Source organism: Eubalaena glacialis, chromosome 12 (genome assembly GCF_028564815.1).
Source record: "Eubalaena glacialis isolate mEubGla1 chromosome 12, mEubGla1.1.hap2.+ XY, whole genome shotgun sequence".
NCBI classification, from domain to species: domain Eukaryota; kingdom Metazoa; phylum Chordata; class Mammalia; order Artiodactyla; family Balaenidae; genus Eubalaena; species Eubalaena glacialis.
In genome coordinates this window covers 104,079,558-104,106,249 of record NC_083727.1, presented here as the reverse complement: position 1 = coordinate 104,106,249, position 26,692 = coordinate 104,079,558, and the positions used below count along the sequence as shown (strand labels likewise).

At 34.9% G+C, this 26,692-nt stretch overlaps 1 protein-coding gene across 3 annotated transcripts in view; it reads left to right on the top strand.

The window, feature by feature from the left end:
* IBTK (inhibitor of Bruton tyrosine kinase) overlaps positions 1–26,692 on the top strand; it is a 93,657-nt gene that overhangs the window by 6,418 nt on the left and 60,547 nt on the right. For 2 of the 3 annotated variants that reach the window (XM_061207271.1, XM_061207269.1), the window contains exons 2-12: positions 3,039–3,726; positions 8,499–8,595; positions 9,726–9,850; positions 13,418–13,528; positions 14,879–15,049; positions 16,577–16,694; positions 16,785–16,965; positions 18,945–19,068; positions 20,979–21,156; positions 23,932–24,109; positions 25,327–25,926. In XM_061207271.1, the coding sequence (XP_061063254.1) occupies positions 3,406–3,726; positions 8,499–8,595; positions 9,726–9,850; positions 13,418–13,528; positions 14,879–15,049; positions 16,577–16,694; positions 16,785–16,965; positions 18,945–19,068; positions 20,979–21,156; positions 23,932–24,109; positions 25,327–25,926 (2,204 nt within the window). In that variant the 5' untranslated portion in view covers positions 3,039–3,405. The remainder of the gene's footprint in view (positions 1–3,038; positions 3,727–8,498; positions 8,596–9,725; positions 9,851–13,417; positions 13,529–14,878; positions 15,050–16,576; positions 16,695–16,784; positions 16,966–18,944; positions 19,069–20,978; positions 21,157–23,931; positions 24,110–25,326; positions 25,927–26,692) is intronic. The other variant, XM_061207270.1, reaches the window with a different exon arrangement.

The following is a 26,692-nucleotide window of genomic DNA, read 5'->3' as shown; positions in this document are numbered from 1 at the left end:
CAGTTCACGGTTGTGGAACATGCAGATCTGGAGGGCCGACTGTATTTTTAAAATAAATTAAAATGAAAAAAAGTATTTTGCAGAACTTAATTTGATACCTTGGAGAAGAGAATTTATGTAGAATTTCTACTATAAAAGCTTTAAAATCTAGGCATTATAGATGGGTTGACTACTCATTTAAAATCCAGAGCACAAAAATATTGAAAGAAGAAGATAATTAGGAGATGATAAATAAAAAGATGATGGAGAAATGCTTAAAGTAGTCCACTCTAGATATAAAATTTCTAATATATTGGTGGTTAGTTTTCTAACAGGAAGTGAAGAAACTGAAGGCTAGTAGCTTTTCAAGTAGTTGACAATGATATTTCATTTCTCCAGATCTGAATGGGCAAAGCAGACACATTAGCGTATTGGAAAAAAGCTAGAGGCTCATGTATGATGGTTGAGTTTTCTAGACTTTCCTGTGGCCTCTCTAATCAATATATTAGCATTTATTTATATTTTTAAGATGTTTATTTTAAAATAGGTATGCATACACATGGTAAAGCATTCAAAAGAGGTTACTAGTAGTAAAAAGTAAGTCTGCCTTCCATATCTGTCTCCAACCATTGGTGGTCTTCCCTAGAGCAACCACTATTAACCATTTTCTTGTGTATTCTTCTAAACATCTTTCATGCATATTCAAGCATAAACATATACTTATATGTACATTTTCTCATACGTGGCATTACAGATACATTTAGTTTTAAGAGACATTTTACAATATATCTTGCAGATTATTTCATATTAGAAAATATATAGCTACTTTATTCTTTTTGATACATGAATAATCTTCTGTTGAATGGACATGCCATAACTATCTTTTAACTATTTAGGTTTTTTCCATGCAGTGATGCAATGAATGTTCTTGTACTTATGCCATTTCACACATGGATATAGTTTTACAGGATAAATTCTTAGGAGTAAAACTGAGTCAGAAGGAGTGTGCATTTTACATTTTAGTAAATATTACTAAATTGCTGTCCATAAAGACTGTGCTGATTTATACTCACCAACAGTGGAGTAGAGTTTCTATTTCTTCACAACCTTGTCAATACATAGTAATCAACATTTTTTTTTTTAACCTTTTTGATCTTTGTCATTCTGATAGATAAAAATGGTGTCTCATTATAGTTTTAATTTACATTTCTTTTGAATGATGTGAGCCTCTTTCTTTTTAAAAATCCATTTAAATCCACCCCCCCGCCTTTTTTTTGAGAAATGTGGTCATATTCTTTGACTTTTATTCTGTTGGTCTCTTAATGATTTGTAGAGATGATATATTAAGGAAAAATTTTCTCCTTTTTTGTCTTTAACATTTTTTGTGTATGTTTTAAATACTTGTAGTGTTTAAATACATGTAGTCAAGCATACATCTTGGTAAAAGATTACTGCTAATCACAAAGAACAGATATCTCGTGTTAATGATTTTAGTGTTTTCCTGTGTATGGGAAGGTGCAAGAATCTGGTCTTTTTACCTACCTAGGAGCCTGTAGATCCAAAGCATAGAATGCTTCATCCTGTTTTTCCCATCCTGAATTTCCCTCAGGATGTACTGTCAGTGGGCCTCTGCAGTGCGTTGCAACTTAACCTTTTGTGTTACTGGATGATGAGCTACACTCTTCTTTAATGGTTGAAGCAGATGTACAGTGTGTGTTTGACAGGCCGTAAGACAGGCTGTTCTGGTTAGCGTAAAGTTCAAGCCAAGTCATGTATAAGCCAGAATGACTTCCCCATATCTCAGGATGTGAAAATTTTTTCTATCAGTGGAAAGTTTGTTTGTTTTTAACATGGTTAGTTAAATTTATTGATATTAGCAACAATAACAGAGCAGATAATGCAAAACTGTGGCCATCTGAAAAACAATATCAAGGTGGCTTTGAAGTGCATTTCTTTTAAAAGTTACCTTTGAAATGGACAGGTGACTACAATTCCAGGGCTTGAAAAGCACTTCAAACACAGGAATAGCACAAAGTAATCTCTCTCTCTCTTCTCTCTCTCCTTTCCTCCCTTCCCCCACTCCTCCCTCTCTCTCTCTCTGTCTCTCTCATTTTCTCTCTCTCTCTCCTGTCAAATGACAAAATTAAAACAATTTAGTAACGACTTGGGTGTCCTTTGTTCAAGGGAAAACAACGCATGGATTGCGGGGGGTGGGGAGTCAGCGCTCACTAGCAGTGAAGCAATCTTCCAAGGGATTTTGGGCAAGAGAGACTTACAGCATGTTAGAAGAGGCAACTCTGAAGCAGGGTGCGCTTGGCTAGGAGGTTGGGGATTTCCTAATAAGGCGTGCAGGTCCTGTTTTCTAGAGTAAGGTGAACTCGCTAAAACGGAGTTGGAGGATTGATTGGTGTTAGGATTCCTTGACAGGTGTGTCCTGTAGGTGCAGACTGACAGGTTTAGATTTGTGAAGTGGGTGAGGCCACTGGGGTGGCCTCCATTTTGGGGTTCCTGATTAAATGCATTAACTTCATCACTCCACATATACATATCTACTCGTGATGCCTAGATTCTGAAATAAAGTTTGAGTGAAGTCAAATAACTTAGACATACCACGGATATGAGAGCCCTTTGACCCTTCCAGTTACCTGTATGGTAACATTTGTAGAATCCGGGTGAACAGGCTGGAGGGTTGCTGCCAAGTGGATCCACTTCCCTTTCCTCTTCAACTTTCTCGGGTGGAGGTGGATGGAGCCACCTTTCAATCAGGCTTGTGGCCGAGCAGAACTAACCTCCCTTATCAAAACTGGGAGAGGAGGTCGAGCTTTTGTCAGTGAAGCTCTAACTTTGCCACACATTCCATAGGGAGAAAATATCACAGGGAAGGGGGAGCGACTAACGTCAGATCCTATCAGTGAGAAGCTGGTAGGCTCATTTATTTGCTTGTTTGTTTTTGAAATAGGAAGTAGGGGCACTTAAATATGGAGGTAATTGTATTGTAAAATACTTGAGCAAGAGATAGATTGTGTATTTTTTACTTTATCTTTCTCCTTCTCTTATAGGTCACACTTGCAATTATGGATATTTAAAAGGATCGGACAGTGTGGAGGGGGAGTTCCCCTCCTCCTCCCCCTTGGTGCTTGACTCCAGGAATAATTTATAAACTGTGGGAAGTTTTTTTTTAAATAAAGAACTTGTGTTTGATATAAACTTTATAGGGCTATTTATAATTTTTGGATTTAAGTGCCAAAATAAATTGTACAAATCTATATAGTTTTATACTGTTGCCATGAGGATTTAAATTATAATCCTAAACAGGCCATTTATTCTCTATAAATCTTTCTGAATAGCACCTTTGTGTCCTGGCTTTTTCATTTTTTAAAATTATCTGACTGTTCAGAAGAAGTAAGCTGTATAAAAACAATTAGGATGAATTCTTCCATCCCTGACTGCACATCGAAGTGTCGATCCCTGAAGCATGCTTTGGATGTCCTTTCTGTGGTGACAAAGGGGAGTGAAAACCAGATTAAGGCCTTTCTCTCCAGTCATTGTTACAATGCTGCAACTATCAAGGATGCCTTTGGCAGAAATGCCCTCCACCTTGTTTCCTCCTGTGGAAAGAAAGGAGTGTTAGATTGGCTTATTGAGAAAGGAGTGGATCCCTTGGTGAAAGACAAGGAGTCAGGATGGACAGCTTTGCATAGAAGCGTTTTTTATGGACATATTGATTGTGTTTGGTCTCTATTGAAGGTAAGTGTCATTTGTTTATTTAAAACTATTTGGTCTGGCATGTGTTTTTCTTAATCTTTTTCATATACTCCACTTACTTTCCAAAAGAGATTTGAGTTCTTATCAATTGTTTGATATCTTTTACTATTATAACTCATCTTTAGAATTCAAATCTCATATATCCTTTTAATTTAAACCTTTTATGATGTAAAATTTTGAACATATACCAAAGTTTACAATGTATCATGAACTTTTGGCCAATTTTGTGTTATGTATGTCTCCACTGACTTTCTCCACCCCATGTTATTTTGAAGTAAATCCCATTTTGTCATTTACTCAGTACTATATATCTTTTAGTATTTTTAAGAAATATAGTTTCCTTTTGTATAACTATATTATTATCTACTTTAAAAGGGCACTGGTTATTGAAATCACTTAGGGACTATGTTTTGAGTAGTGTGTTTATTTCTTGTTTGGCTAGGATAAAGTTTTTATAGTTCTTTAAAAAAATAATTAGAATCAGGGCTTCCCTGGTGGCACAGTGGTTAAGATTCCGCCTGCCAATGCAGGGGACACGGGTTCGAGCCCTGGTCCGGGAAGATCCCACATGCTGCGGAGCAACTAGGCCTGTGCGCCACAACTACTGAAGCCTGCGCGCCTAGAGCCCACGTGCCACAACTACTGAAGCCTGCAGGCCTAGAGCCCGTGCTCCGCAACAAGAGAAGCCGCCACAATGAGAAGCCAGCGCACCGCAACGAAGAGTAGCCCCTGCTCGCCGCAACTAGAGAAAGCCCGCGTGCAGCAACGCAGCCAAAAATAAAATAAATAAAATAAATTTATTAAAAAAAAATTACCTCTAAAAAACATAATTAGAATCAGTTTATTTTAAATTTCCCATCAAGTAGATTAAATCTAGGTTTGTTGTACTGTTTAGCCAAATAATATGAAGTGTTTTGATATATACCCCGATGGATGTCATTTCACTAATGAATGCAAATTAAAAACTGTTAGAAGTCATGAGTTTTAAATTGAACAATTAGTTTTTGTATAGGCATTTAGTCATGTTTGTGGAGGACCAGAGAAGAACAAAGCAGTTCCTGTCCTCAAGGCACTTGTGGTCACGTTAAGGCATTAGGGAGCTTATCTTCAGTGTCTTTATCTTTGGTGTCTGTTTTTTGTTTTTGTTTTAAATTTTATTTATTTATTGATTGATTGGCTGCGTTGGGTGATTGTTTGCCCGAGGGCTTTCTCTAGTTGCAGTGGGTGGGCGCTACTCTTCATTGCGGTGCACGGGCTTCTCATTGCGGTGGCTTCTCTTGTTGTGGATCACGGGCTCTAGGTGTGTGGGCTTCAGTAGTTGTGGCACGTGGGCTCAGTGGTTGTGGCTCACAGGCTCTAGAGCACAGGCGCAGTAGCTGTGGTGCCCGGGCCTAGTTACTCCGTGGCATGTGGCATCTTCCCGGACCAGGGGTCAAACCCGTGTCCCCTGCATTGGCAGGCAGATTCTTAACCACTGTGCCACCAGGGAAGTCCTGGTGTCTGTTTTTGACTTCAGAAAAATTATTTACATACTGGTCTTTAGGTGGTAACATTTACTGATCAAAATAATTTTCAGTATGTGTTAATAGCAAAATATCCTTTTTTGGAGGTAAACTATCTAGGTTTACTACTTAACTGAGTCCTCTTGGATGAGTTACTAAATCTTGAACCTCAGTTTCATCTATAAAAAGAGGATAATAGTGGTACCTTCCTTATTTTTTTTTTCTCCCAGGGAGTTTCAGTGAAGAAAAACTTTTCTTAAGTTTATTGATAGTACTGTTAATTCCTCTTATATCTAAAACCTTTGGGTATCAGTTTAATTTCCTTATTGTAATCTCTTTTATACGAAAAGCTAGGTTAGTAAGAGTTAAAGCATCTATCAGCTCTACTTCTACCCTTTCCCACCAGTTTCTGCTGGAAAATTGGATGACTGCCAATCCTTTCAAGCTTGAGAGTGTCCTTGGATTTTCTGCTGTCCTAGGGGTTGCCATTCCGGTGTTAGGATTTGGGGCTTCAGTTTGAAATAGGTTCTGGTCTGAATTTTGGACCTTCCCTCCCTTTGGGTTTCATTTCCCTTTAGAAATCCTCAATCATCCTCGCCTCCTTGGCTAGGAGAAGCCAGGAAATTGTGCCTTGGGCCGCCTTGCTCTCGGCTTGACTGTCTTACCATCATCAGAGTCCTTCTTCTGATCCGTGATAGACACTTAACATGGGTGCTTCCCACTGATAAAAGTATTCCCACAGAAACCCCTTTCATCCATTTAGTGTGCGCATGTTGCTGTAAGCCATCTGCATTTTTTTAGCACAGACTTCTTTCCCCTTTTAACACTCCTTTAATTGGAAGGGCTGCAATGATAGGGGTGTTCATGTCAGTTCCACTTCTGGTGATGGCGCTAGCATTTAAGGTGTTATGGACTAGCGAGAAGAGACTATACAGAAAAACATTTTAAATGAATTACATTTGATAAAAGCTTTATAGGTATGAAATTTTAAAACTAAGTGCTAAAATTGTACAATAAATAAACACCCATGCTATCAGTTCCCAATTGCCAAAGATGGAAAAACCTCAGCAGAAACTTCTTGTCTACCAAAAGCCAGAGTAGAAACAGCCTATCTTATGCAGCTTTTCATTACCTTCTTGATTCCGTGACAGGAGGCATGTTTATGTTTGTAGGGTCCTGCTGTGTCTGTTATCTCTATACCGTTTTTCTTTAATATTGGTGGTTTACTTATATTACTAACCTGGAAGAACTTGCTTTAGTTTTTCCCATTTGTAAATGGAAGAACTCACTGAATCATAAGATTGTGTGGACTAAGTGATATACTGTTTGTAAAGTATTTGGAATACATTTTTTTTTTTTTTTAGTGCCTAATGTGTATTAGGCAGTGATCTAAGTGCTAGGGATATTGTAATGGGAAAAAAAAAGATAGAATCCTTTTCTTTGCTTGTTTGTTAGTTTGTTTTTTGGTTATACTTAGATACTATTTAATAAGCTAATGAATTTACCTACTATTTTGGGGATATGTAAAGAGTTGATCTTTTAATAAATGGGATAGACTAGACTACACACTGATCCTACTACCTTTAGAGTTTAAGGTGAGCATATTAGAAAGTGTCAGAGACCACCATATGTAGGGAGCTGTAAAGGCAAAAAAGTGTTCCTAGTCCTTTATGCAGTTGGGGCTACTTAGGATGATGCAACTGTATGTAGTCTTATTAGGGTCCAGTTGGTATGTATATAAAGTTTAGGACAAATTTATAAAACTGGTAAAGTAAACTCTCCAGGGATCTAAGTTTCTGGGATCCTGTTTGTCAGATTCATAGCTTGGAACACTCTGCCCTGGAATCTACCCTTCTTACCCTTATGAAGACCAAGCTCAGGTCTTCCCACATGGATTTATTGTATCTAACTTTGAAAGTAGCAGGCAACATACACTTAAATTTGTTAAGATCTTAGATCACTTCTGAATTTTGTTTTATTTGTTAGCTCACTAACGAGTATTTTTGTTCATTGACAACCCTTGTGAAATCAAGTGTTATAACCATCTGGAACCATCTTGGTTTTAATTTATTAAAATCCATTGTTACGAGGTAAGAGGAGATTCTCTTTCTTAAGTAACCCAAAAAGAGTATTCCAACATGTTGTGGTTAGAGTTTAAAAACTTCATGGTTCGTCTCAACCTGTAATTGCCCAGGTAAACTGTGTGTGTAGATGGATAGGCAGTGATCACTCACACGAGTTAAAATTATTGTTGAATGCCTTATTATACTATCAGCAAATATTAAAAGTTATTTATGAAAAGGAGTACATTTTGTGTTTGAAAAACTGTATGTAATAATAATAATATGAATTGAACATTGCTGTATTTCTCCCCTCCTCCAGTTATATTTTAAAAACAGTAAATATGGTGCTAGGGATAGGGTGTGCTAACTGCCTTAAATAAATGGGACAGAAAATGTTCTGTTTCATGTTTGAATTCTGGAGATATAAAACTACAGGTTACTTTAAATTCATTCTTAAAACACACACACATGTGCATTCTCAGGGGTTTTTTTTTTTGATACAATCTAACTATAAGTGGTAAGAGACAATGCTCTGAAAATTTAAGTAGGATATTTTAAGTGGAAAAATATAAAAATATATATCACACAAGTGGAAATAAAAGAATATAATTGTCTTCATGTCAGTAATAGATGTAATAGAATTCAAGGCAAAAAGGTGGAGCATAGGTGATCACATTATATACAGTAAATCCTAAAAAACATATATATAAAAAGTAAAAAGTATTGTTTGCCATTGTGTAGAAATCTTTACAGCCCTTAGCTGGATGTGGAGTTTGGCTCTTTAAATACGAAAAAAAAAGCTTGTGTGTGTACATACACATGTAGACCCAGACCAAAAGTTAGGGCCTTCTCGGTAACTGACCTGCCTTACTGTGGAAAACTTTCATATCTAGTTCATTTTGATTTTTTTTTCATTTTGATTTTAAATGTTATTTTATTTGTTCACGTTTTCTGGTTCTTCTTTATTCCCCCAAGAATTGGATATTCGATTTCTCTTAGTTTTCTTTTATGTGAGAAATAAATGTGTATGAGCATAGGAGATAATTGTTATTAAATGTTTATTTTTAATGTATTTATGGGTTTTATCATCTGACTTTTTGATAAATAAATTACTGATTATAGGTAAATGATTAAAAATAAATACATATATATCTGTATATACACACACATATTTTTTCCTTTTTTTTAGCGTGGTGTTAGTCTGTATATTCAAGATAAAGAAGGCTTGTCAGCTTTGGATCTTGTAATGAAGGATAGACCAGCTCATGTAGTATTCAGAAATACCGGTAAGAAAATTCCACAAATATATTCCATTAAGGTACAGCTTAGAAAATTTTAATGAAATTTTATTGTTATAGAAATACCTGAGAAAATTTGTGTGGATATCTGCAAAGAACTTTTACTCTGGTATATGTTGGTTGATAACTTTGGTTTTCTTTCAGAGCACTTCGGTTTATTTTACATTTTTCAGATTCAGTGTTCATTTCTGTGTATAAGAGTAAAAACACAGCCTAAAAAGGGAAGGCAGCTAGAATTGTAACTACTGTAAAGCCATTGATGTGCATTCAGAAAGTAACAGCATTTGAGGTGGAGGGGAAAGGAAGTGACTCTTCTACCCACGTGTGCCTTCTTCTCATTGCACTTATCGCTTCAATTTTTTTGCCCTGTGAGCTTTGGCAATGGAAATTGACTGAAAAGGAGAAGAGATTTAAATGGGGGCACTAGTTAATTTGCATTTTAACCTAGTGAGCAAGCTAAGTAAGGACATGTTCTTCATTTTTATTTCTATCTTGGACACTATATTGCAAGTTACAGTTATAATTCCATTCAAGAACTTTATAAGCCTTCCAAAATAAAAATGAAGCTTTATATCATAATTAGCTGTGATTAAGTTTTATCCCAGTTTAATGGATATTGGCCCAATCTCTAGTGTGATTTTGCATCTATCAAGAGCAAACTATTGGAAAATGATGTTTCTGTAGAAATAGGAACTAATATCATGTTTGCTTCATTTAGAACCTTTATTTATTAAATGTTTTAATAACATTTTACATTTAAATAATTATATGTATTATTTTCATGGAAACTAGGTGCATATGGCGGGTGGTATTTTAATCATTTGGCAGTTAAACTTTAACTGCTAAAGAAACAAGGGTAAAGTGTTAGATTGCTTACATTGGGACAGGCCTGTGCTGAATTGGATTTTCTGATTTCTATTCTTAGAGTTATATAGTAAATTATTAGATTCATAATTTAAAAGAGAGGGTTGGTAGTATCTTTCTAAATATGGTAATTAAATTAGTTTTTGTGAAGAATCATGTTTGAGGTAAACTGATTAGTGGAGTATATCTGTAATTAAACTACACTGATACTTGTTTAAAATGTAAAAGAGTATAAAAACTAATTTTCATTTTAGATCCTACAGATGTCTACACTTGGGGAGATAATACAAATTTCACCCTGGGTCATGGAAGCCAGAATAGCAAACATCATCCCGAGTTGGTGGATCTGTTCTCTAGGAGTGGGGTTTATATCAAGCAGGTATATTGAAATACAATCTGAGTACTTTTAGAGATTAAAAAGAACTTTTGTATTTGATAGCTTATCTTTCATTTGGATTATGTTAACTTTGGTGAAGGTACAGTAACATATTTGAATGAAGAAATTGATCAACAGAACTTTACTAATTCTTTTTAGATTTTGTTAGTCTTAATCATATTTAGACTATGTAAAATATCATAAAACTATGAGATGTTTGTGTAAGGCATGTTAGAAGTTAGAAGGCATTATACAGATATTAATTTTAAAAAGGTAGAGCTTGTGTTGATTTTCTAGCTTTTCTTTCTACTTAATTAATTAGAGTTCTTTGAATTGTTTCTCAAGTGAATTTGTTGTTGATACTCAAATGAAGTTTGTTATTAGTTTTAGGTAAGTGAACCTGAGTTCTTAAATATAAGTAATTGTAAAATTTTAATTGATAATTGTAAAGGTTTGGTCTTTGGCCTTATATCATTATTCTGGATGATTCCACTTCAGTGGATTTTGCTACTGTTGACCTACTCATCTTTCTCTGTAACTCTCTCTGTGTGTGTGTGTGTGTGTGTGTGTGTGTGTGTGTGTGTGTGTGTGTGTGTAATTTATATCTCTAGCCTCAGCCTTTCTTCCTCTTGGGTTTCATTTCAGTTGTACTCCAGACATTGTTTCAAAGTTTTTAAATTTAACTGTCTGAAGTGCTAATTTTGCCACTCCTAAACATTCTCTACTTAATTTTTAAAGCTATAAATCTCAATTTCTGAATCCTGAAAATTACACCTCAGAATGTGTCTTTTGAGTTTATCTCTACGTGATTTTTTTTCCTGATGTAATTGTTAATGTCATTCCCCTTTTATTCCCCCAAATATTTGGATTATAAATTATATGGCCACCATATTTAGGGTTCTGTAGAACACTGTTTTTCACACCAAAAGTCATTAGTTAATGTATCACAATTAGCAGTTTAAAAAAAATGAAATAGAAGAGTTAAACTCAAGAGAATATTAAAATTTGAGAGGCCAGGAACAGGAGCCCACATGGGAATGAAGAGTGACTAGAGAAGTAGAGAGTAGAGTGGTGTCCTGAAAGCTAGGATTCTGACTGGCCATCTACACAGACCTCGGGGGAACTTAGGATACTGAAAGGACTTGGGATGGACCAGAGTCATAAGCCTGGGGTCAGAGTCTCTAGTGAGTGTGAGGAAAGCTGTTAGAGCAGGGCTGGCTGCTCTTCCTCACCTAGTTCAGAGCCTTTGGCAGATGTCGCTAATCAGTCACAGCGTACTCTTGTTCTCCCTTCTTCCCTCCCTCCCTCCCTCCCTCCCTCTTCTCTCCCCTCTCTGTTTTAAACTGAACTTGAACAGGTCCTCAGAATTCACCCATCAACAGCCACTAATGATTGATCAGAGTTGAGGCACTTAGAAAGATACCTGTTTTCCTTTTCTGAGTTAGTACATGATATAGTCAGATTTCATGAGGTGAGCTTTTTCAGGAGCAGAGATTTTTACACAAAAGTGAAGGAATAATGGTGGCATTAGGAAACGGGCTGATTGTACCTTCTGATCCTAAGATATATGTGCTGTAGAAGAATTGAGCATATCCACTTGGTAGGGTTAAGGATGAAACAGTATACCCAAAGAGAAAACTACATTTCAGTTAAGGCAAGGATGTGAGAGTATTTTGTGAAGAAATTAAGGATGTAAGGGATTTTTTTTTTTTTTAACTACGAAAAGGAGGGTTGAAACACAAGCACTATGGATAGGTTTGAGAGGAAGGAAAGCAGTGTAAATTTCAGTAAGAAAAATGGCAGCAAGTTAATGGGAATATTTACTGAGCACCTGTTATATTGAGAGCCCTATTACTGAAAAAGGGCTGATTCTGTAGTATATAGTACCAGATGAATTAACTGCCATGGGACAGAGATGATTATTATTAGCATAATATATTCCTGAGAATTAAGATGAAAATCCATGAGCAGTTACCTCCTTAAAAAATTCAGAGGTTTTGAAGTTGGAGGTCTTTCACTCTGGTATTGGTTGTTTTGTAGAAGTCAGAGATTATAGAATGGCATTCTAATATTGAATATAGAATTGAACAAAATATATTACTTCTGGTTTCATGAAATAATTTTTCCCTTACAGATTGTAACTTTGTATTACAAATTTGAATACAATTTTGGGTTTTATTTTTAGACTTTTCAGGTATTTATGGTACAGCTAAATAAGATAGTGATTTTTGCATTATCATAGGCACATGTATTTACAGAACTCGCCAAGTGGTTTAGGGATATGTGTAAACAGCTTGCAATTCAGCTTGTAACTTTTTTTTTTTTGGCTGCTTTGGGTCTTCGTTGCTGCGCACGGGCTTTCCCTAGTTACTGTGAACGGGGGCTACTCTTCACTGCGGTGCTTGGGCTTCTCATTGCGGTGGCTTCTCTCGTTGCGGAGCACAGGCTCTAGGCATGCAGGCTTCAGTAGTTGTGGCACACGGGCTTAGTTGCTCTGTGGCATGTGGGATCTTCCTGGTCCAGAGCTTGAACCCGTGTCCCCTGCATTGGCAGGCGGATTCTTAACCACTGCGCCACCAGGGAAGTCCATGATTTTCTTATTTTTCCAAAGGACCCTGACTTTCTGGAAAATAATTCTAGGATTTTTTATTTCTTAATCCTTTTTTTAATATCCTAAGCTAGAAATATTTATGGGTGGCATAAGAGATGTAAATGCAGATTATTTTTAAAAATAAAAAAGGATTTTTAGATAGTATTAAGGTAAAATAAGTATGCTGATGCATTGAAAAATAGCAAAGTGTGGCCTGCAGGTTAGCTATGTAAGTGCATGCATATTTAAAACTGCTGTTGGTTTCCTATTATTGCCTTCTGATGCAGTTCAGCCCTTTTAGTAACCTTGTTTTCTGGTAAGAATGTATGAAAATGGAACTGTTTGTCAGAGGGCAGGGAGGGTTCTGGGAAGGAAGCAGTAAGAAAGGAAGTGGGGAAAAGAGAAAAGCTTGAAAATTAGTGTAAAATTATTTAAAGCCATGTAATTATATTAAAGATATATTAGACAAAATCAGGGGTATAAAAAGCACATACTGTTTACCCCCCACTCCCTGTTTATAAGGTGATGTTGAAAAAATACTCTTAAGGCATTTTCACTATTTTCTATAGTAATAGTCACTATTTGGTAATCTTTATGCTTCATATTTTACTCTGTTCAATTCTTGCTGTTTGAGATTTTATGAAATTGGAAAACAACTGGCTACTACTTTTTGTAGTTGAATACTTAGGATTTGCATTTTCCTTTGTTTAGTCTCTTGTGGGTAACACGTGCTTAATTACTTCTAAATTTTCTTCCCCGAATGTCAGTGTTTTTAGACGTAGTTTTAAAATAGACCATATATTATAAATTTTTATTACAGAAAACTTTAAACATGTACAAAGTAGAGAGAACAGTATAATGAATCCTAATGTACCCATTATCTAGCTTAAACAATTAGTAATATTCTGTTATTTCTTTTTTATAAAATAAAGGATGTTTTATTCACAGAAGTTTAATAATATTCTCTTGTTTTCCTGTAGGTGGTGCTTTGTAAATTTCACTCAGTGTTTCTGTCTCAGAAAGGGCAAGTTTATACCTGTGGTCATGGTCCTGGAGGACGATTAGGCCATGGAGATGAACAGACATGCTTGGTAATTGAAATGTCATTATACAGTTTAGGTAACTTTGGTAAAATTTTATAAACTGGAAACTTCAGTTAACTAAAAATTTTTTTTAACGAACTATAAGGAGAAAATAATATACCGACTGATAATAGAGTTTAGAAGATCAGTTACTTTCCTGGTATATTGTGTTCAAAATAAGGATTTAGATGTGATGCAAAATTCTAAAGCATGAAAGAAAAATTATATTGTATAGCAAACATTGAGTCAGGAGAGTACATAAATAAGCTTTCAAATATTTCCATAGTTGAAATTTAAAAAATCAGACTAATTGTAAAACTCTTTTCCTGTAGTCCAGGGTCCAAGTTTTTATTCATTTTTAACTTCTCATTAAGGTATTTGTGGTCTGAAAATTGAGCCAATATTTTCATTGTATAATCACAAAATTGACTCTTAATGCTACTGAAACTTAGTGCTAATTGGAAGAAACCTAATAATCATTACATTCAGGAAAGTTATTTCCTCACTAGGTTATTTTTAAGGTAAGTGTTTTTTGAGGGGACTGCTGGCATCTTCATCAGTTAAGAGGTCTTTAAAAATGAGAGAGAGCTATGGTAGTCTCTTCCATTTTTCGAGGGTATATTATGTTCTAGGCATTGTTCATGCTTTCCATGCAGTATCATTACCTTGATTTAAGTCTAACAACAGCCCTGTGAGGTTATAGGCCTTATTATCCTCAATTTATACACAATGACAATAATAATAGCACTCATTTATCAGTTGTTTACTCTGAGCCAGAGAGTGTTGTGTTTTGTACTTACTAACTCATTTACTCCTTATGCTGATTTTTTATCATCCAAAATACTATTATTATTTTGTGTTCAGATGAAGAAAATGAGAGAAGATAAGAAGTTTGTTTGAGATCAAATAGCTGGTAAATGACAGAATTAAGATTTGAACCCAGAACAGATGACTTTAAAGGAATATGATATCGTATGTTTGGTTATGCATTGAAGGGCTGCATTGATTCCTGTATTCTTATTTATTTCTTCACTACACCAATGAATACTTTGGCTGAAGAGCTCCCTTTATTCAAACCAAACACGTTTGCACTTGGTGTATGATAAATGATAAGGGCTCAGAAATCATTTATTGAATCAAATTGTTTTATTGAAATGTCTTACTGGGATTTTGTATTTTACTTATAAAGCCATGTCCATTAAACTTATCTCCCCCTTGCTGAATTGTACAGTTTGCCTATGATAGATACAGCCGTATAGCAGTTGTATCATTTGGGATGTGGTATCATAAGATTTATTTGTATTTTGTACTTTATATAAATGGTTAATGTAATATACGAAAGTTAATTTTATTTTGTAGGTCCCTAGGCTTGTGGAAGGACTGAGTGGTCATAATTGTTCTCAAGTGGCAGCTGCTAAGGATCATACTGTTGTATTAACTGAAGATGGATGTGTTTATACGTTTGGCCTAAATATTTTTCATCAATTAGGAATCATTCCTCCACCTTCCAGTTGTAATGTACCCAGACAGGTAAACTTCTCTTTTTTAAATAATAAGGTGACCATTGGTATAAAACCTATATGGACAAAAAAATGGAAGGCATTGACAGAGCAACTTATTTTACTTGTATTCAACAGTGTGTTTCTTCAGTGGTATATATTTTATTTTTCACAGGAGAAATTAAGCATAGTAATGCACAGATTAACATTTGTTTGGAGTGAGAAAGAAAGCACTTGGGAAATTAGGCAGCAAACTGCCTTAGATTCAACTTGTAAGTGTTCATAAGCATCGGGGAATCCAGATATTTTGGGTTTGAAACTTAAATAATTTTGAGGCCCTCCTTAAGAAAAAAATAGAAATTTTATAAGTAAAAAATGGGCCATGTAAATGAGGCATCCAGAAACTTAAGCTTATTGGCTTCATGGTAGATCTGTCTCTGCGCAGAAATCATACCTGGCAAGTTTATGTGAGGGAACATAGGTCTAAAAGCAACTGTTTTTGTTCTGTTTTCCCCTTCCCATTTGTACAACCACCACCAGAGGGTGGCCTTTCCTCAACTTCAGGGACCTAGTACGCAGGACAGGACTGGTGCTTTAACATTAATATGTTACTAGAATCATCACATATAGCAAATGTGTTTTCAACTCATAAGATTTTGCATTTTGGGTGTTAGACTTATTCACTGGTTTAATCCTCTGGATTTAAAATGATTATTAGATATACATTTTTAGTAACAAGCTTTAAAATCCAATGCTTTTCCATCCTGGATGGCTAATGAATCAACAGGAATTACTCCAAAATAATTAGAGGTAGTTTGCAATCTGTGGTACTTCTTAGGCCCATTTTCCCCAACCAACTGTGGAATTTGTAGATATGTAATCATTTTGCAGACTTCTTTAGAAATGGTAGATTTTACTCCCATTTTTATTCTCATTGTGTGGCTACTGTGGAGCTCTGGGTTGATATGGACATAGCCAGTATTCTTAAGTGGGGACAGTTTTGTACGCCAGGAGCCATTTGGCAATGTCTAGAAACATTTTTAGTTGTCACAGCTGGGTGTAGGAGTGGGAGTGGTGCTACCGACATCTAGTGGGCAGAGTCCAGGGATGCTGCTAAACCTCCTACGATGCACAACAGAATCCCCACAACGAAGAATGATCTGGTTCAAACTGTCAGTAGTGTCACTGTTGAGATACTCTGGATATGTCAAATTTAAAAGTATAGTTTTTAATAAGAATGAGAATGCCTGTTTTGCATATTGCTTGTTAACAAAAGTTTAATGATTTGGTTTTTATACTGTGTCAGTTTTTTTTTTTTTTTTACATGTTTAAACTGCTGACTTAAGGTGGCTGCATCAAGATGTCTTGTATTCTGAGAAGAGTTGGGGTCTCAGTATTAGTGCTGAGATCTATTAGTGATGAATGCCATTAGCACTTGAGGGGGGTACTGGCAGCAAGTATGCCATATATTTGCTACCCTGGTCTACTGGATCGTGTGCAAAATTCTGTTAGTTCATAGGTACATAATAAACTGAAGTCTTATTTGTCTTTTGAATAGATGCAAGCAAAATACCTGAAAGGGAGGACAGTCACTGGAGTAGCAGCAGGCAGGTTTCATACAGTGCTATGGACTAGAGAAGCTGTTTACACTATGGGACTAAATGGTGGACAGCTGGGTAAGAAATCCATGATGACAATATCTGAAAAATAAATTGTATTCTTAAAAACGGATATTTTGTGATTTGTTTATTTGTGTAATTTTTTAGGTTATTTACTAGATCCCAATGGAGAAAAGTGTGTAACTGCTCCTCGTCAAGTCTCTGCCCTTCATCATAAGGACATCACTGTGTCTTTGGTTGCTGCTAGTGATGGGGCAACTGTCTGTGTTACCACAAAGGGAGATATTTACTTACTTGCAGACTATCAGTGCAAGAAGATGGCTTCTAAGTATGTGTATTTTTGTGAAAGAAACATACTTTAATAATAATTCAGCTCTTCCAGCAAATATCTGAGTATCAGCTTTATGCATTCTCTGAAATGTCAAATGGAGAAAATTGAATGGTGGGAAAGTCAGGAGTTTTTGCCTTTGATAATCTTAGTCTTTTGGGAAACATCCAGTAAATATAATAAAAGTTCTTTGTAGGTTGTAAAACAGTATTTCTGAATTATGGTAACATATGGTTAAATATGACCTACAAGTTTCCCTTTTTTATGCTTCAGGTGCACAGAACTAGATGAATCATAATTCTTGGTTTGTGACACTATCATCATTGGTTCATGTGTAGCCTTTTATATATTATACACTTATTTATTTAAAAAAAAAATCATATTCTGTGGACCCTCTACTCAGTCCATGTATTTATACCTAAGTGGTATATTTTCTTATCTTTGTATCTGTATAGCCAGTTGTTATCTGTTTTAGTAACGTGCAGTAAACAAGCAGTTGGCTGTCTAATCAAAAAGTTAAAGCAGGGAATTATAAAACTAAGATGGGTCTACCAATTGGAGTTCTCTGTCTTTTGTGCATAAACCATACTTATAATACTTATGTGTTACCTGTTACTTCATTTTGAATGATTTAAGGAGCAAGTGCTTAAAAACAAGTGTGAAGTAAGTTAAGGGCAGAATCCTATATTTTTTATATATTTTCAGTATTTTATATAGTTGGTTAATCCATATCTGATTTGACAGCCGTTTTTTGCTTGTCATATTTATTGTGTCGTTTTAAAGTATTCAGCTTTTACAGAAAGTGTTCTTTTCAGACTAATATTTCATTGATTTACATAATATTTCATTATATTATAACTGTAATAATAAATACAAGTAGAGAAATAGATCTTTGAGCAGATACAATAGCTCAGTTAGTAGAAGCAGGAGTGTGTAGGAATTCTAGAGAGTAGCTATCCAACTTTTAAAGTAATCAGGGATTTGAACTGAAATGCAACAGAATGTGCTTTTGCTAATGTCAATGAGATGGTAACTTCATGAACAGATACCAACTATGAGGTTAGCTCATGAGCAGATGTCAACCATCAATATATACAACTTATCTTCTGTGTGTAACAACTGGAAGGTTATCAATTGCAGGTCATATTTCAGTTATAAAAACATGAAAATGTGAACATACATGTTTCTTAGAACTGACTATGTAGGTTTCTTTCTGAGCATGAGATGATTTGTGGAATGTTAGGTTTTGTTTTTACTTTACATTTATAAAATTTGCCCTGATAACATTAAATTACATAAATATAAGTTACATGCAAGTTTTCACTAAGAAAATTCTTTTGTTACAGCTGGTTACAACATAGTAATTTTGAGAAGAAAAACATTAAACAAACAAAAAAATAAAAACATTTTAAAATGTGGGTAAAATATCTGAAAGGGAGGATAATCATTGGAGTAATAGCAGGCAGGTTTCGCACAATGCTATAGGCACATCACATGTGTAGATGTAATGAAATGTATAATGAATTGGCTAGTGGATGAGTTATTAAATTAGCAATACTAATGATTTTTATGGTAGGTGTATCTATTTAAAGTTGTCCATATTTGAAATTAAGGATTTCTGTTTTGATTTGAGGTTTAAATTTTTTCTGTTACAATGCAGATATGTTTAGGAGCTTTTAGCCTTATCAGTTATTTAACCTAGAGAGAATGTGTGTACATGAGCAAGTGAGGTTTTAGATGTTTAATGTGTGTATCTGGGTAGGTAGAGACTTGTGGGGAGGGAAGGACTTGCCATAGAAAGAAATGGTCATTGTGTAGGGGAAACTCATAAAAGGAGGGACTGAGGATACCAAAGGCCAAATCATCTTACTCCACCTTTCACAGTAATCACTCTAAATTAGTGTTTGAATAGTAATTTCTTTAAAATTGATTGTATATTTTAGAGAACATGTTAATCTAGAATTTTTTTTTTCACCCAGACAACTAAACGTGAAAAAGGTTCTTGTATCTGGGGGGCATATGGAATACAAAGTTGATCCTGAACATTTGAAAGAAAATGGGGGTGAAAAAATTTGCATTCTTGCAATGGATGGAGCTGGAAGGGTGAGTATATATTTATACAAAAGCATAGTAATCTTGTTCTCAGTTGATAGCTGTAGGAGACCTGATAATGTAAAACTGTATTGCTATGATAGTGATGATTCGTATTGACTTTTGTTCCCCTACTTGTTTTTGATGTCCAGTACTGATTATAGATAGTTGGGAGCTGGTATTTCAAAGAAAGTATGATGACATTTAACTGATGTTGCATAGTACTGCCTTGTTAAACTGTAGTTTAAAGTTTCATTTATTGCGCTTAAGATGGAAGTAAGGGGTTTTGATAGCTTATTTGATACATACACTGAGTACTGAAAAATGGTATTGAATTGCGTAGATATGAGATATATAACTATTCTTAAAAAAAGTAAAAAGCTAAGCTGGCAATATTAAAAATACATAATTGGAAATATTCTCTCAAATTTGGTTTTAAACAAATGTACACATTATATGTATGCAGAGATCATAACTATCATATAGAAAATGTAATGTATTTCTAGATCACTATATAAAGAATATCTGGGACGTCCCTGGCGGTCCAGGTGTTAAGACTCCACACTCCCAATGCAGGGGGCACGGGTTCAGTCCCTGGTCAGGGAACTAAGATTCTGCATGCCGCACAGCGCAGCCAAAAAAAAAAAAAGACTCTCTTACCTCTTTTCATTTAAGTAAATAGAGTTCTAATTTTTATTCCTCTGATAAAATTGTCAATTAAAAAATATGTATTATACATTAGAAACACTGAAAAAATTTTACACTGTGACTGGAAAAACAGATTGCTTTTCTGCTTTTTGTTTATACAATAAAAACATACAACAAGTGTTTTCTGAGGTTTTATAAAGTGCTTTAAAAATTGACACTTTAGAAATTGAAGAATTAATCATAAAGCTCCACCTGCTGGTACATTACAGGCATAAATCTACTGTGGTTGATCATTTTATTTGAGGGAACTATATTTAAGAATTAGAGATCTAATTTGTACTAAAAGCAGGAAGTAGAGGCATGGAGTTGCATTTAAAAAGTTGAATATAAAAACATTTGACTTTGGGATTTATTTCATTTACATTAATAGGGATCTAGCTTGTTTATACACGTGGATATTTACTTCCTGTAAAATTAATTACTTTCCTATAAAAATGACAACCAAGCTCTGACGGAATCAGTTAATCAATATAGTCTATTTTTGTGTACATAACTTTTGAGTGACCTTGGCAGATACCATTCTGTGCTTTAGGTTTCTTAATTATGAGGGGATTGAGCTTTTAAAGATCAGCAGTATTAATTGCTCAAATGAAATCATACTTGGAATACCAGTCTGTGAAGCAGATAAAAGGGTTGCTGCTCTGGATAGAGCTGGATTGGGAAGCCCAGCACCCTGCCTCTTATCGTCTTCCATCCCTGAGCAGCAGCCCCTGAGCCATTTCTCAGGAACACTAAGGTTTGCAGAACCACGTGGAAGCCATTGAATTCTATGATTTTTCTGTCTCTGAGACTTTGTTTTACTTGAGTTATGCAGACATCTCTTTTTTTTCCCCCTTGAGAGTAAAGTTTGGATTTTCATAGGGTGGTTTACATTCTTGTAAATACTACACCAAGTCTGACATTCCAAGTTATAGCATTAAGATTTTTGTTTTTCTTTCCATTGTATCTGTTTGCCCCAAACAAGTAACAGTGAAAATTACTTCTTAAGAGGAGTGTCTTTAAAGCATTTTTAATGCTTCATGTTAGCTTGATGTATTTTCTGAAAGACACACCATCTTGACTTTTATAGTGTTTGTCTTTTACTATGAAAGAATGAACATTGAAACATACTAATCAGAGCTTTTATTTTTAGAGATAATATCTCTTGATTTCATTTTTTGGTTGTTCAGATGCTATATTGCTTTCTATTCCACTGTAATTTGGTTCTATCTTAGGTATTTTGCTGGAGATCAGTCAACAGTTCTCTGAAGCAGTGTCGATGGGCCTATCCACGCCAAGTCTTCATTTCTGATATTGCTTTAAGTAGAAATGAAATTCTTTTTGTCACAAGAGATGGAGAGGGATTTAGAGGGAAATGGTTTGAAGAAAAAAGAAAGAGTTCTGAAAAGAAAGGTTAGTTCATATATGTGAATGGCATACCTTTAGCTAACGTTTAATTTTATAAGTATTTATCATTAGGTTTAACTGACAAGTGTTATTAGGTTTAACCCCTATATCTCTTCTTTTGATTTTGGTTGTGTGTATTCAGGTAAACAAAGGGAAATCAATCCACTTAAGTCCGTAGTTTTCAACCTTTTAGTATGCCCTGAGGTCATGGTACATTCCCATCAGTAACAGGGGCACATTAGTCTCTAGCCTTGGCTCTAGGGGCAGGGATATATAAAGTTTAAAAAAAAAAAAAACTTCCCAGATGGATTTGAACCATCTTCCAAGCTCCTTTTTTTTTCTCTCCCCAGACTGAGAATTGAGTGGCTTATGCTATGGGTTTTTTTTTTTGTTTTTTTACATGTTTGAATATATAAAATTAAACTTTTATGAAGTATCTTAGGACTTAGAGGAAAATTACAGGAAGAATAAGGTTTTTATGTTCACTGAGAATTTTAAAAAGTACAGGTTGTTTTATTAAACGATTGCTGAATAATTGGAGACAAGTTTTATTCATTCCTTGATGAATATAAAGGAGAGCTTTAATTAAGATGCTACCATTGAAAATAGAAGTCATTCATTACATTATATAGTTCATTCTTAATTATCTGATTATAAATTTACAAACTTGTGGGTTATTTAACATTGGTTTTTAACTTAGGTTAGCAGCTTTTTTCTTTCATCCGTAATTAGTAATCTGTTGCTTTTTTTTTTTCCTTCCAGAAAAATTTGAATTCATTTACCTCTTTACATCTCATTGCTCCCACCCTAGCCCAAGTCATCACATGATCGACTGCAAAAAATAAGTTTTCTTATTTCCACTCTTGCTTCTTTTTATCTATTCTCTTACCAGCGTGAGCTTTTAAGCTCTGATCCTAATATTCCTGTGTTTAAAAACTCTGATGGTTTCCTCACTTCCTGAACATGGCCTACAGGGCTCCTGCTCTGACCCTTGTCTGCATCTCTGAACTCCTCTTGAGTTCTCTCCCTCTCACTTACCACTCTTCAGACACACTGACCTTCAGGTATTCAGTCTTGTCCAGCTGTGATTAGTCCCAGGGCCTTTCCTAATTTTTCACATCTCAGCTTAATTTTTACTTCATCAGAGATGTTTTCACTGATTCCTTAATCTAAACTTAGTAACCCTGTTTTACTTTTAATACTCTCTTTGTATTTTCATCATGCAACTTATTTTTACTTGTTTTTATGTATTTATCTTTGTGATTAATTTTTCTAATGCTGGTCTCCTATCAGATTATAAGATGGCAAGGACCATGATATAAGGTCTGTATATCCTTATAGAGGAATCAAAGGTTCGTCTGTATTCCTTAGCATTCAGCATATTTCCTGACACATAGTAGTCCCTCATTAAGTCATCTGTTGAATAAATAAATCAGTTATTATATGCTAAAAGGTATATAAAGAACATTTATAATTACTCAGGAAGTTATAAACATATTCTTTAAAATTATAAAGCCACAAAGGAATGATTTTTGGATAGTTTATTGAGTTGTCGTATTTTATTTCTTTATAGATTACACAAGTCTGTAAACATTTAAGGTATATTTACTATGTGCCGGATATAGGGCTAGGTTTTAATGATACAAATATATATGACAGGCCCCTGTTCTCAGACACTTACGAGTTTGTAGGGGCAATAGACTATGTATATAAATATTTGCAGTTCATGGAGACAAATACTAATGTGCACATGATAAGTTTTTTGAGAGCATAGAAATTAGAATAACTGATTGTCAGGGGAAGATTAGTAAAGCTCTGTGAGGCTGAAATAGAGTGAATTTTTGAGAGAGTAACCAGAATGCATGTTCGACTTGTAAGTGTTGGAAGTTCTCAGAATTGTGTCTTAGTCATATTTAGTGGTCTAAAACTGAATTCTGATCTCATGCTCATGCATCTGCTTTTCAGTGTTTCTAAGTAAATGGTTATCTTTCACACCTCATATTCACTCACCCTCTACATCCCATTGGTCACCAAGTTTTGTCACTTCCATTTCAAATATTTTTGAAATCTTCACTTTCTCTAGTTTCATTGCTACAACCTCAGTCTATAGTATTCATTCTTTTTCTGGACTCTTAGTTTTCTAAATGATCTCTTTGTCTTTATGTTTATTTACTTTAAACATTTTTCATACTACAGTCAGAATCATTTCTGTGCATGCACATTTCATATTTTTTTTAAATAGCCTTGATCTGACTTTTAATGATAAAATCATTTGTTTAATGTCTGCCTTCTCTGCTACATTGTGTACTTCAAGATGGTAGGGACATGCCTATCTTATAGGTTCACTACTATATTACTAGGGATACACTGTAAAGTACTTTATCACAGTAGCACAGTGTGGTCACTCAGGTATTTGCTGAATAAATGGAAGGAAGGGGGAGAAGAAGGGAGGGAGCAAATAAAATTTTTAATGGAAGCTGAGGAATTTTAAAAGGTCGTATAATATTGTATTTGCCTTTTAGACAGCTTTGGTTGCAGTGTGGAGGATAATATCATGAATAATTGAGAATTGACCCACCAAAATTTCCTTTATAAGGCAACCAATATATAGGGTGTAAATTATGTTGAAGAGAGAGAAGATGTAGTTCTTCAGAAGGACTTAATACAGACAAAAGATATTTCCATATTCTCCTAATTGTTTTTCTATTCTATTTACTCCTAAATCATTTTAACAGTTTCAATAGAGCCTTGATTAATTGAAGTTTATTTTTTTCTTTTTAGCAGATATTTTATCGAACCTTCATAATTCCTCACCAGATGTGTCTTGTGTCTCTGATATGAATAGTGCATATGAAAGAATTCGACTTGAGAAACTTACTTTTGCCCATAGAGCTGTTAGTGTCAGCACAGATCCAAGTGGATGCAACTTTGCAATCTTGCAGTCAGATCCTAAAACAAGGTACTCTTGTATGTATTAAATTTCATTTTTAGAAGGAACAGTCACTGGGTTTTCTGTTTTCAATAGCTCTTGGAACAAATTTAATTGAAGAGCTGTTGTCAAGTCTTGTAGAGACTTCAGACATATGGATACAGTCATGTTACCAGGTTAACTCAGGGGTGGAACTTGTTATATTGGAAATGTTGAATGTTCCTTTTAGTTTGTAAACTGATATTTATTGAAAATATTGAAGATAATATGTACATATACGCACAAAATTGATTCATATCTTTAGTACTTTGTGATGTACTCTAGGTTCTCAGATTCTGAGCAATAGATTATAAATATTTGTTACGTAGTTTATAAAAATTTCTGACCCTTGACTACAATGAGAAATGACAAAGGAAGAGGTAGTATAGAGTCATCTGGAGGGCATTGTGAATCTCAGTACAAATCTTCTGTCACATTAGTACAGAGATGACAAGTTAAGATAAATATCAAGGGTCTTATTGAAGAGGGAAAAAGTCCTAGAGACAGGGTTATCATTCCTCCTGCTTTGCCCAGGTCAGTCCCATATTTAGCACTGAAAGTCTATTCTCCTGGGAAACCCCTCAGTCCCAGGCTGACCACGGGGGTTGGTCACCCTACCTAGAAGGGCAAAATGTAGATGGGGAAGGTATGATTGCGTGCTTACAGTACTGAAAGAACCAGAGTTGTGGACTGATGTATGTCTGTGTGTGTATTTATCTTTACTTCCTTAAGTTTCTAACCTGTTCTGGGATCTGGGACCTGAAGTATTTACTCATTTTTCTGTATATGTTTTTCTCCACTTGTGAAATAAAAGGATATAAAAGAGGAAAAAGTTGAAAACTGTACTGTACTCTTTTTGAATGTTTTTAGTGATACTTTTAATCATTTAAAAAATTTCTGTGAAACAGTCGTTCAAATTTATATTCTAGTGTTTCCTCGTAGAAAGAAAACACTGCTTTCAAAGGAACACTTAATTCTTGTCATTTTAGTTTAGGGGAAAAAATACGTAAAGGAATAGAAAATATTTAAAGGGTGATACAGTATCAAAGACTGTGAGCAATATTCTTATGTTATTGGAAATGCTAAATTTAAAATTTTCTAAGTTTAATAAATAAAAAAGAAATTATACTTTAAAAGGAGAATTGGCTAGGGATGCTTTCTTTTTTTCATTTTCTGGAAAGTAAAAATAATTTTTGTTTCATTTCTAGCCTTTATGAAATTCCAGCTGTGTCCTCATCATCCTTTTTTGAAGAGTTTGGCAAACTGTTGAGGGAAACGGATGAAATGGACAACATCCATGACGTGACATTTCAAGTTGGCAATAGACTCTTCCCTGCACATAAATATATTTTGGCAGTGCGTTCTGACTTTTTCCAGAAATTGTTTCTTTCAGATGGTACTACTTTAGACTTTATAGATGTTTACCGGAAAGATGAAGATTCTGCAGGGTGCCATCTCTTTGTGGTAGAGAAGGTTCATCCTGACTTGTTTGAATACCTTTTACAATTTATATACACAGATACTTGTGACTTTTTAACTCATGGCTTCAAACCAAGAATCAATTTAAACAAAAAACCAGAAGAATATCAGAGCACTCCGAATTGTCATTTGAATAAAATGAATTCCCATGAAGATAATCAGAAGTCAGCATTTGAAGTTTACAAAAGTAATCAAGCTCATACAATTAGTGAAAAGCAGAAAAGCAAAAACAAATCTTCCAAAAAAGTAAAAAGTGTTGGGGAAGATGATCCTGTAAAAATGTTGCAAAATGTTGCAGAGAAATTTGGTTTCAGTAATTTGAGTAGTAGGTATGACTCCTCCTTGATATCTGTTCATGTACCGCATTATGTCCTCCTTTTAGAAATTCTTTATTGTTTTTTTTTGTTTTTTTGTTTTTTTTGCTTTGATTTACTGCTGCTACTGTTCTTGCTTCTGTTCTTGGACCTTCTTCTCCTCCTCCTCCCCTCCCTTCCCCCCATTCCCTCCTCATCTTCCTTCTCTTATTTTCTCTTTCCCTCAGTCTCCGTCTCCACGTCCTTTTCTCTCCACCTCCCCTTTATTTTTTGGATTTGTATCTTTCTTTTCATGGACCTGTTTCTCCATTTTCTGCGAAAGCTATCTCTGGGATTCCCTGGATTAACACATTAAAGGATAGGAAGGCTGTTAGTGGGTTTGAACTCTCAGTGGTGTTTGTATAACAGGGATCTGGAGTGGCAGACAGTGTGGTATTCTGGAAAGAGTACTGTCTTTGGAGTTAGAAAGAACTATACATGCCTCTTAGCTCTATGACTAGCTAGGGCAAATTTCTTATTTCCATGAACCTCAGTTTCTCAGTATATAAAAGGGGAGGGATAATATTGACCTAATATTGTTGGTGTAGTTTGGTCATACAGCATGTATAAAGTGCCTAATACAGTATTTGTCATCTTATAAACCAGATTTTTTGGAATTCTCTGTTTTTAAGGTATTTATATTGCCTGTGGCAGTATAACCTTAGTTGTGGGGCAGGAGCAAGGGAGGGGAGTATATCATGTTTTCTAATTGAAAACAGTGAAGGGCTTTATGCATAATGAT